At 39.6% G+C, this 11,879-nt stretch overlaps 1 protein-coding gene across 1 annotated transcript; it reads right to left on the bottom strand.

The window, feature by feature from the left end:
- Positions 1–43: 43 nt before the first annotated feature.
- Positions 44–11,005, bottom strand: LOC115575704 (myosin heavy chain, fast skeletal muscle-like). Its single transcript, XM_030407941.1, has 39 exons — positions 10,802–11,005; positions 10,540–10,683; positions 10,292–10,448; positions 10,181–10,208; positions 9,985–10,096; positions 9,805–9,897; positions 9,658–9,721; positions 9,459–9,557; positions 9,273–9,376; positions 9,049–9,187; positions 8,828–8,946; positions 8,573–8,722; positions 8,246–8,416; positions 7,846–8,152; positions 7,638–7,708; positions 7,465–7,552; positions 7,240–7,357; positions 7,021–7,144; positions 6,789–6,925; positions 6,436–6,691; positions 6,003–6,245; positions 5,737–5,913; positions 5,484–5,629; positions 5,298–5,388; positions 4,806–5,195; positions 4,557–4,683; positions 4,093–4,211; positions 3,641–3,837; positions 3,344–3,527; positions 3,053–3,218; positions 2,829–2,953; positions 2,370–2,678; positions 2,086–2,289; positions 1,872–1,997; positions 1,586–1,756; positions 1,343–1,447; positions 512–607; positions 287–418; positions 44–64 (listed from the first exon to the last, which is right to left on the bottom strand). The coding sequence occupies exons 1-39, from the start codon at positions 11,003–11,005 to the stop codon at positions 44–46; spliced, it is 5,814 nt and encodes a 1,937-aa protein (XP_030263801.1).
- Positions 11,006–11,879: the final 874 nt, after the last annotated feature.

Here is an 11,879-nt window from a genome sequence, read left to right as displayed (position 1 = left end):
ATTGTATGAACCCTATTAAAATGCCCCAGCTAGATCTTGTATTTCACTCTGCAGAGTCACTTCCCTGAAAGAAAAATAAACAATTATTATTTGTAGGCTGTTTTTGAAGGAGTTTATCACAGTAGAAATACAATAACATCAAAAAAGTATTTTGTTACCATGAAAAGATGCGAATTAAGGCTTTGATATTCATTAAAATGTTGATTTGTTATCAAAAGTAGATCTTGTGGAATACCACACTACAACTGGTAATTCGTAATGATACATGAGAGAATTAAAAAGTTACCTTTCCAGTGTCACGGCTCTTGACTCTCAGCTTGTTGACCTGGGACTCAGCGATGTCAGCGCGCTCCTGTGCTTCCTCCAGCTCATGCTGAACTTTCCTGAGCCTGGACATGTGGGTGTTAGCCTGCTCCTCCTGTGAAGGGATTGGGTTATATTATTTAAATTGTTTATAGTGATATCATTGTTAAACTGCAAGAACGGTTACATCCAATCCATATAGACTTACAGCCTCCTCAGCCTGTCTCTTGTAGACCTTCACTTTAAGCTGCAGCTTGTCCACCAGATCCTGGAGTCTGTTTACATTCTTCTTGTCCTCCTCAGTCTATACAGATAAAGAATGATCACTTATAATAAAAGTATTTAGATACTTTAAAATAATAATAGGAAACAACAGTGTAAAAATACTCAATACAAGTAGAGTCCTGCATTCAAAATATTACTAAAGTACAAGTACATACATATCATCAGTAAAATGTAGGACTTTAAAAGGAATAAAAAGTAAAAGTAGTCATTAGGCAAAGTGGACTTTTTTAATGTTATATATTAAGGATTTGTTATGCATTTAAGTATAAGCAGCAATTTACTTATAACTACTTATTTTGCTGTTATATTTTTTAATCTATAGTAATGCATAATTTTTTATGGAGGAACCATATGATCTGTATTTAAAATCTTAAAGACACCGCACACACACCTTGGTGTGGTGATTTTGTTGCAACTATTGGGACGGGGTAATATACCCTGGTTATAATTAGGTAAGTAGTTGGATTTAGTTGGGTTTCATTCCAAGAATAGCTCCAACCAACTCATACCTGTCAAGAGATCGAGTCAGCCAAGGTAATTGGTAACGCCTGTTATTGAAAGTATAGTGAGGTAAAAGTACAATATTTGCCTTTGAAATGTAGTGGACTAGATGGATAAAGCAGCATAAAATGCAAATACCTCAACATTGGATTGAAGAGAAATATTATACATGTAAGAAGTAAATGTATTAAATTGCTGTCTACCAATGAAACCAGAAATAAATTATGGTGGTATTTAGCGAAATTATATGTACCTGGTATGTCAGCTCCTTCACTCTCCTCTCATATTTGCGTACACCTTTAACAGCATCAGCTCCACGCCTCTGCTCGGCTTCAACTTCAGACTCCAGCTCACGCACCTTTAATGGAATGATAAATAATCAAAAAGAAATTCACAAAGATTTGAATGTGGATTAAAAAGGCAAAGTTCATTAAATGGAAGTGTGATTTTTTAAAATTCTTAAACAAATTTCTAAGCATTCATAAACAGTTCATACCCTGGACTCCAGTTTCTGGAGCTGCTTCTTGCCACCCTTCATGGCGAGGTTCTCAGCCTCATCCAGACGGTGCTGGAGGTCCTTTACTGTGACCTCCAGGTTCTTCTTCATCCTCTCCAGGTGAGCGCTGGTGTCCTGCTCCTTCTTCAGCTCCTCAGCCATCATGGCAGCCTGAAATGATTCAATGGTCTCTAATTAATTCATGATCCATAACAGACTTAATGTAGTCCGTACATGGAAGTAGATCGAAAAACATAACATAGGTGATTTAGAGATATAAACTCACATCAGTAATAGCCTTCTTGGCTTTCTCTTCAGCATTTCTTGCTTCTTGTACACAATCATCCACTTCACCTTGAACCTGGACGAGGTCAGACTCCAGCTTCTTCTTGGTGTTCAGAAGACTGGTGTTCTGAATGTTTAAACAAAGCCATGATTGATATGATTTTTATGATGTAGGTTTCAAAATGATAGTTTCAAATGAATTAATGAAAACACACCTGAGAGTGAAGCAGTCCAACACGCTCACTAGCATCAACCAACTCCTGCTCAGCCACTTTGCGTCCTCTCTCTGTCTGCTCCAGAGCGGCTCTCAGCTCCTCAATCTCAGCCATCATCAGGCCATTTCTGCGCTCCACCATGGCAACCTGCTCCTTCATGTCTTCCTGTCCTCTCACAGCATCATCAAGGTGCAGTTGGGCATCCTAACAACATGAAAAGTAAAGAGTGAATCCTAACTTTATCTTTATCCTTCACCAATGAATCAAAATCAAACCTATGTTACCTTGAGTTGTCCCTGGACATTCCTTAGTTGTTTCTGGGCCTCAGCAGCCTGCCTGTTGGCATGGCTCAGCTGAATCTCCATCTCATTCAGGTCTCCCTCCATCTTCTTCTTGACTCTCAGGGCATCATTCCTGCTCCTGACCTCAGAATCAAGAGTGCTCTGCATGGAGTCAATCACCCTCTGGCTGTTCCTCTTGATCTGCTCCATCTCCTCATCCTTCTCTGCCAGCTTCCTGTCAACCTCACCTTTGATTTGGTTGAGCTCAAGCTGAACACGGAGAATCTTTGACTCCTCATGCTCCAGTGTACCCTGTAAGAAAAGTCAGCAAAGTATGGCTAAGAACCAAAATGACTATTCTCTGATTACTGCAAAACACATTTGACAGTAGTAAGAACTAATGGCATATAGCACTGAATGAACTGTTGGATAACCAAATGAGTGAGATACAAAAGATTTTACCTCAGCTTCCTCCAGGGCAGTCTGAATTTCAGATTTCTCACTCTCTACAGCCTTCTTAGCCTTTTCCAGCTCATGGATGCTTTTTCCAGTCTCGCCGATTTGTTCAGTCAGGTCTGAGATCTCCTCTGTAGTGTAAATAAGTCAGTGAGATAAACATTCTTTGACTATTCACAGCTGATAATAAAATTGCAATATGCTTTTAATTTACATATCAGTCGACATACGCTGCAGGTTCTTGTTCTCTCTCTTCATGGTCTCCAGTTGATCCAGAGCCTCCTCATAAGAGTTCTTCATCTTGAACAGTTCAGTGCTGAGAGAACGAGCCTCCTTCTGAGCTCCCTCCAGCTCTGCCTGGCCCTCCTCATACTTCTGTTTCCATTCTGCAAGGACCTAGAATTGTATAGGTCAAAATATAATAATTAAATGACTTTTATTTATTAATAAAGGTGCTTGTTTCTCACTACAAACTGGTATTGGTATTGATACTGGTGTTGATTACCAGTTTAACCATTTACCTTATCAAAGTTCCTCTGCTTCTTGTCAAGGTTGGCAGCCAGAGCATTGGCTCTCTCAACATCAATCATGAGGTCCTCCACCTCACCCTGCAGCCTCTGCTTGGTCTTCTCCAAAGAGGCACACTTGGAGTTCACAGCCTCAATAGATTCCTCAGCATCCTGCAAGCGCTGGGCCAGCTTTTTCCTATAGTTAAGTGTTTTTGAATTTAATTTATCAGAAATGTATGAAGTGGTATAATATTGGATGGAAAACATAATTGTTTATGAAAAAACGAAAACACAAAAGGTTTTATGTACTTGGCCTCCTCCAGCTCCTCAGTGCGCTGGATAGCATCAGTCTCATATTTGGTTCTCCACTGAGCCACCTCACTGTTGGCCTTGGACATTCCTCTCTGTAGCTCAGCTTTGGCCTCCTGCTCCTCCTCAAACTGCTCTCTGAGCAGATCACAGTCATGGCGGGATGACTGAACTGCATGGGCTAGGGCATTCTTGGCCTATAAATTCATCATAAGAATCATGAAAGTCTTAACTATTACTGTTAACATACTATAGTAAATAAACAAAATCTTCTCTTAAAACAAGTATCCACTGTCCTTGTGGGAATAATGAAAAATCTGTTATCCTAATGAAGAAACATCTTTCTGGGAAATTTGTATGATTGGTTTACATTGTAGAGAGACATCTTTCATCCAGGTTTTGTTAAAAAAAAACTTGTTGTTTGTGGATATTGCAAATATAAGATTTCATACCTTCACTTCCTCCTCAATGTGCCTCTTGAGCTCCTCAATCTGCTGCGTGTAAGCCTGTTTACCCCTGGTCAGCTGGGAAATAAGAGCATCTTTCTCCTCAAGCTGGCGAGCAGACTCACCTGAATTAATATGAATGAGTAAAAGTTAGAATAGGATTTGGAGGGCTTCTTTCATACCTGAAATGTTGCTAAAAGGAAAATACGTGATTTGAATAAAAACATGATACATATGACACTGTCTTTTATATTCCTTTAAGCAGGACATGTAACACATGACCTCAATCATGATGTTATTACACCATTTAAACATCAAATATTATAATAATTACAATGTTTATACGAATCACCCTGTAGCCATCAAAACAAAAAACAATCATTATTATAGACCACTGCAATAAATCACATCTGAAATTAAAAGGCACAAAGCAATTTTATATCAAATGTTTTACATCTTTAGATACGTACCATTCTCTGTTTGCAGTCTTGCCCGCTGTGCACTCAGGTCATTTAGCTGGCGAACATTCTCGTCATTTTTAGACTTGATTTCACTTAATTGATCTTCGAGAGTTCGGCACATTTTCTCCAGATTGGCCTGTAATTGGCATGTAATTAAGTGAACATGGAACTTACTGATCAGATATATTGGCATTCATTCTCCTGAAATCTTATACAATTGTGTTTTCTTGAAAAAAACAACCATAAAACAGTATCTACCTTCGCTTTAGCAACAGCCTCCATGTTGCTGGAGAGGTCATCAATCTCCATCTTGTACTCGCTCTTCTCCTTCTCCAGCTTCTGCTTGACACGCTGGAGGTTGTCGATCTGCTCTCCCAGCTCTGCAACACTGTCTGCCTGCTTCTTGCGGAGAGCTGCTGCGGTGGCTTCATGCTGCAGGGTTGACTCTTCAAGATCCCGGCGCAACTTCTGGAACTCAGCTTCACGCTTCTTGTTCATCTCAATCTGAGCAGCTGTTGCTCCACCAGCCTCCTCGAGCCTCTCACTGATCTCCTCAAGCTCCCTGGAGAGGTCAGCCCTCTGCTTCTCAACCTTGGCCCGAGCAGCCCTCTCAGCCTCAATCTCCTCCTCCAGCTCCTCAATGCGTGCCTAGATTTGATGATATCAGTATAAAAAAGTAAGAAGTAAAGTCTTAACTTTAGCATGTTGTTTTTGATCAACTGAATTTAATATTCATATAAAAGACATTACCTGGAGCTCCTTGATCTTCTTCTGAAGTTGAGAACCGAGTGACTGTTCGTCCTCAATCTTGCTGAGGAGCTGGCTGGTTTCAAAGTCCTTCCTTAATGTGTAAAACGAAATGATATGTTCAGCTCAGTTTTTTCTGACCGTGTATATGAAAGCAGGTATTCATTACTAACTTGTTTTTTCACATACTTCTTGAGCTTCTCATCAGATTGCTGTTTGTCATTCTCCAGATCCATGATGGATTCCTGGGCTAGTTTCAGATCTCCTTCAAGCTTCCTCTTGGCTCTCTCAAGGTCCATGCGGAGCTTTTTCTCTTGCTCCAGTGACCCCTCGAGCTTTTTAAATAACACATTTTATATCAGCACAGTGGAATATAAATCATAAGAACTGCTAAGACTGCTTTATACTACTGCTAATAACTTCAAAATTAATGTTTTCTTACATCGTCCACTTGCTGTTCCAGCTTTGTCTTGGCTTTGGTCAGAGTGTTGACTTTGTCTTCCTCTGCTTGGAGATCATCAAGTGTTTGCTGGTGGGCCTCTTGGAGGGCTTTCTTCTCCTTAGTTAACTTGGCAATAGACTCATCTTGAGATGCCATCTCCTCTGTCAGGTTTTTCACCTAAAATGATGTGAAAGGTACATTATTCCCATCACATTATATTCATACGGTCTGTGTTTAAATGAATGTGGGTTTGAAATAATCCAAACCTTGTTTTCTGTGGCATGTTTCTCCTTCTCAACTTTAGCCAAAGTAAGCTCCAAGTCATCAATGTCTTTCTTCAGCTCAGAGCATTCGTCCTCGAGCTTCCTCTTCTTGGCAGTCAGCTCAGCATTGATTTCCTCTTCATCCTCCAGTCTCTCGGTTGTCTCTTTCAGTTTGGCCTCAAGCTGGATTTTGCTCTTAATGAGCCCTTCACATCTTTCCTCAGCATCAGAGAGGTTCTCACCTTCCTATAGTTTGAATATACATATGATTAGATTTTTAATGAAACATATTTCCAAAATTATGTTTGGTGCATTCATTTGGTATAGCAATAAATCTGACTGAAGAAGTTCTGACTTATGATATAGTTAGTTTAGTTAGTTTATAGTTTTTTCAGTGAATATATGAACATGAAGTTTGCTGTTGCATTTTACTCACAGATGCTACTTGGAGTTGCAGATCATTCTTCTCCTGCAGCAGGGAAACCATCTTCTCCTCCAGTTCCTTCTTCTTGGCCAGGGCAGTAGCCAGGTCTGTTTTCATCTTATCATAGTTCTCCTTCATCTGCTGCAGCTCCTTCTCGGTCTCAGCACTCTTCAGGAGAGGCTTGATCTTGAAGTACAGATGCATCCATGGCCAGTTTTTAACATTCATGAATGAACGGATGTTGTACTGGATGGTGAAGATTGCATCTCTAAAAACAGAACGTAAAATAATGTAAACATATTGCTTTTGTTTAATATCCCATGTTAATTTAAAAAGCAATTACTTATACTATATGAGAATTCTACCTCCTTTCCATCATCTTAACAAACTCCTTCCTCATGAGATATCCTCTGCAGAGAGCCTGAGTCATGGTCACCAGAGCAGCCAGTTTCTCATCTCTCATCTCCTCCAGGGTACCCAGCAGACCAGCTTTGAAGAACACCTATGTTGTCAAGTGAGGGAAATTAGTAGGTAGAACACATGCATACAACAGTACAAACATTTAAGAATCTGTTAGAATTGTCTGTAAGGATGAACCTTTGTGTGTCCAAACTTGTACTGAGTGTGGTCTACATCAATGGAGCCCAGCAGCTTCTCTGCAGCTTTCTTATTGTCAATGAACTGTCCCTCAGGGATGACACTGGCATTCAATACTTTGTATCTACAAGAGAGGACAGTGTTGTTATTTATGTCTATATCGCATTTAAGATTTGTGTTTTACATAACAATTTGCAATCATTCTAATAAAAAAATCACCTCTGCTTGAAGTCACCATAGAGGATTCTGCTGGGGAAGCCCTTTCTGCAGATTCTGATGCCCTCCAGCACACCATTACACCTCAGCTGGTGGATGACCAAGAAGTTCTCCATAAGACCTGAACATTGTACAAAATAAGTTAGTGTAATAAGCACTTTGATGAATCATAGTACCTACATTTGAGGGGGGAAAAAAAGACAAAACAACAGCACAAAAACACTAAACCTGGGGTCTTTGATTCATTGGGAATCAGACAGCGGACAAAGTGAGGGTGAGTGCTCCTCAAGTTGGTCATCAGCTTGCCCAAGTTCTCCTGTGGATAAGCATAAAATATTATGTCAGAAACATTCTAAGATGAGATTCTTAATTATCATTCAAACATAGGAAGATATACATACTCTAAAAAGAGCAGATACAGTCTGGAAGGAACCACCCTTCTTCTTGCCACCCTTCTTGGCACCAGCAGCCTCTATTTTGCAAAACAAGGTGCAAGCAAATAATGAATTCTCTATCTATTGCTCAGGCTAATATTCTAAAATAAACCACATTCTTTAATTAAATGAGTAACTTATTTGTCACACAGCCATTACAATATTATCATATTACCATCAGCTCCAGCATGAGATGCATACAACATTGCCAGCAGTTTGTTTGCAGATTTCTGGTAAAGCTGAACAACTGAGTCGTTCAGGGGGTCCTTGTTCTTGTCCAGCCACCCAGTAATATTGTAGTCCACTGTACCAGCATAGTGAACCAGGGAGAAGTGAGCTTCAGCCTTGCCCTTTCCAGGTTTTGGCTTCTCAAAGGCCTTGGTCTTGCCAAGATGCTGATCATGCAGCTTGTTCTTGAAAGATGTGTCTGTAGCCTTGGGGAACATGCACTCCTCTTCAAGGATGGAGAAGATGCCCATTGGCTGAGAAGAAATTATGTCATATTACAGATAATCAACAGTTGAGCTTGCACTCAGAAAACAGGATTTAGGTTCTATCAGATAGACTCGTCTTACCTTCTCAATAAGCTCAATGCAGGCAGCCAAATCCATACCGAAGTCAATGAACTCCCAGTCAATACCTTCCTTCTTGTACTCCTCTTGCTCCAGGACAAACATGTGGTGATTGAAGAACTGTTGCAGTTTCTCATTGGTGAAGTTGATGCAGAGTTGCTCCAAGCTGTTGTACTGTAGTTATAGAAAAGCATTTATTTTCATGCCGGAATAAGTTTCAACTAATGAATTGCTCAAAGCTGTTGAACTGCAGTTTTTGAGATATAATCAGTCCAATGGACAAACACAGATTACATGTGATTGGACTGAAGTGTTCATCAAATTACTTACATCAAAGATCTCAAATCCAGCGATATCCAACACTCCAATGAAGAACTGTCTTGGTTGCCTTGTGTCCAGCATCTCATTGATACGGATGACCATCCACAAGAACATTTTCTCATAGACAGACTTGCACAGGGCACTGACAGCATTGTTGACCTAGAAAAAAGGATTACAGTTGGGAAATTTCCTGTGTTCATATGAAAACACAAAAATGGAAATATTTCCCTCATTTTTCCAAAGGTCAGATTTTGTTTTTATTACCTGTGGGACGGTTTGACCTTTGGTCACCATCTCATTGCCGACCTTGACTCTTGGGTAGCACAGAGCTTTCAGCATATCAGCTGAGTTCAGGCCCATGAGGTAGGCGATTTTATCAGCCTCTGATAGAGAGAAAAACAAGTACTCATAAATACACAATAACTGTGTAGTATTTAACACACCAGGAAACTTGCATGATAAGAATTTATTTTTTTAGCAATTACCCTCAGTGCCATCTGGTTCACCCTGCTCCTCACGCTGCTTCTGCTTGAATTTCATGTTACCATGATGCATCACAGCTCCAGTCAGCTTGTAGATGGCAACCTTCTCCTCACCAGTGAAGCCCAAGATGTCAATAGCAGTCTGCAATGTATGCACAAAAAACATTTTAGAGATCTATCATTTTTAAATGTAGCTGCTGTTATTCTACACATTATTATCAACTTACATCTGTTGCAATGAATTCCTCCACATCATTGATGCTTTTCACAGTGATTTCACCCTGACTGATCATGTGGTAGTCATAGGGGTTGGTGGTGATCAGAAGGGCCTCTAAAAGAAAGTAGAGGAAATGCATGAGTGGGGACCCTCACTTATTTTTCTATTATGTTTTATTTATTTTATTATAACATACCCAAGAGCTCAGGTTTGTGGCCAGTCATCAGCTGATAGAAGATATGGTAGCTCCTCTCAGCAGACAACTGGAAGGTGACACGAGACTTCTCCAGCAGATCTGTGAGAATTGATGAGGAATATGCATCAAACATGGCAAGACACTATATTTGTACACCATTTAGGTTGGCAAGTACAAAGGGGAAACAACTATAACTTACATGTTTCAATATCAGCTGAGGACAACTTGCCAGAAGTGCCAAAGTGGATCCTGATGAATTTACCCTAAACATTTACCAGATAATGTCAGTTTGACTTTAAGCAAAAATATGCAGAAAGTTATGTGAATGTATAATGTGAACACTTACAAAACGAGAAGAGTTGTCATTCCTCACAGTCTTGGCATTACCGTAGGCCTCCAGCAGAGGGTTAGCTGCAATGATTTGATCTTCCAGCGAACCCTATAAAAGAGACATTATGAGGTTGTTTGAAATCAGCCAAAACATTCAACTGTGACACTTTTCTTTTTAACAGAAAGCCAATTTTACTTGTATTTTGCCAGATTGCTCTGATTTCTTGCAAGGGCCAGCCACTGCAATTGTTGCAAAGTACTGGATGACACGCTTGGTGTTGACAGTCTTTCCGGCACCAGATTCTCCACTGGGGATTTAAAGGATTTCCTTTATTTACATGATAGCCATTAAGTTCTTTGAGAATTGTCCAGACAAGTTGTCTTATACTCACGTGATAAGGACAGACTGGTTCTCACGATCTGAAATTTAAGCAAACACACACAAGTTAAACTGTTTCTTCTTTGTCCCATCCACTCAAGTTTTATGGTAACTTGGATCTTACCAGTGAGCATGAACTGATAGGCATTATCAGAGATTGAGAAAATATGGGGTGGAGCTTCAATCCTCTTCTTGCCTCTGTATGCCCCAACAACCTGAGCATCGTACACAGGAAGCCACTTGTAGGGGTTCACAACGACACAGAACAAGCCGGAGTAAGTCTGTCACAACAAAGAAAGAAACATTTTTACATTTAATGCACAGGCTTGAAGATACAGTATAAGCATTCTATAAACTAAGTTTGAAACCTACGTAGATCATCCATGATGCAAAACGCTCTTTGAGGTTATACAGCACAGCAGGCTCGTTGAGGTGGGTCATCATGGCCATGTCCTCTATTTTGTCGTACTTTGGAGGGTTCATGGGTAGGACCTCATCCTCTTTCACAACGAGAGTCTGAATGCGAAAATAAAATAAATACATGTTTTTAATTATATACCTACCAAGGTAGTTTCATATAATAGGGTAGATTAAATCATTATCATTCTATGATAATGATGGCATCATTACTTACCTTTCCTGTCAGTGTCTCAACAGTGGCTTTGCCACCCTCCTTTTTGATGAGTTTACCCTTGAGATACATTTCTTCAGCATGAGTTGCAAAGACGGCTGTTTTGGCATCAAAGGGAGTATTCTGAGCCTCAATCCTCTCCCTCTCAGGCTTCCGGAGGTATATGGAAGCAGGGCCATAAGCCTCCATCTCAGCATCTGTGCTCATGATTGCACTTTAAGAGACTGAAAATAAGGAGAGGTCATACAAATTACATATTTTTAGTATTTCTTTCAGTGATAGACTAGTCAGTTGAGGTGTGTTTTGAAATTGTGGATATTGCCTGAAATTAACCATAATTTACCTCCTTTGGTCCCAACAGAAGATGTAATACAATCAGGTCTGTTCTTTTGGTCCTATTAATAAATAGTCAAGTATTAGCACCAACAATCTATACACAGTATATACACAGTACTTATCAATTGAAGTTCACCTACCTGAGTTGGAGGCCTACCAGTTATTGAGAGTCCCTAAGCAGGACTTTTATAGAGGGAGGACTGTCTCCTCAGTAGGTGTGCCCTGCTCAATTTGGTCATGCATTCTTGTCCTGTTGTCATGCCCTTAATCCTCTGACATTGACATTCACAATGATTGATACTGCCTTGTACCCACATTTGTTGCAGTAAGTATTTTTCATCCCCCTCTGGCTCACAGTGTTTTATCAAAAACCATTGTGTGAGCAAAATTATTTAAAATACAAACAGTGTATTTTAGACAATATGATGCATGTAATTGTTACCATATATTAGATTTTCTAGCATATGCTTTACTAGCTAGTGCATTACACTATCTATTAATACATATGCATACAATACAGAGCAGGTTTGTTGTTGTTGGCAATTTGTTTAATTTGATAATAAAAATGATATTGTATTGATACAGATTAATCTTTAATACTTAAAAATGACACTTACACTAACTAAAATATATACGAATATCGCAGAGGTTGATAATGACAAATCTTCAAACTGTAAAGATATTCAATCTTTCATGATTACTATTGTGACTCTGGTTTATTGATCTGTGCAAAATATGGAGGCAT

Source organism: Sparus aurata, chromosome 23, assembly GCF_900880675.1.
Source record: "Sparus aurata chromosome 23, fSpaAur1.1, whole genome shotgun sequence".
Lineage (NCBI taxonomy): Eukaryota > Metazoa > Chordata > Actinopteri > Spariformes > Sparidae > Sparus > Sparus aurata.
The sequence above is the reverse complement of the archived record's forward strand: the minus strand, read 5'-3'. Positions and strand labels throughout refer to the sequence as shown.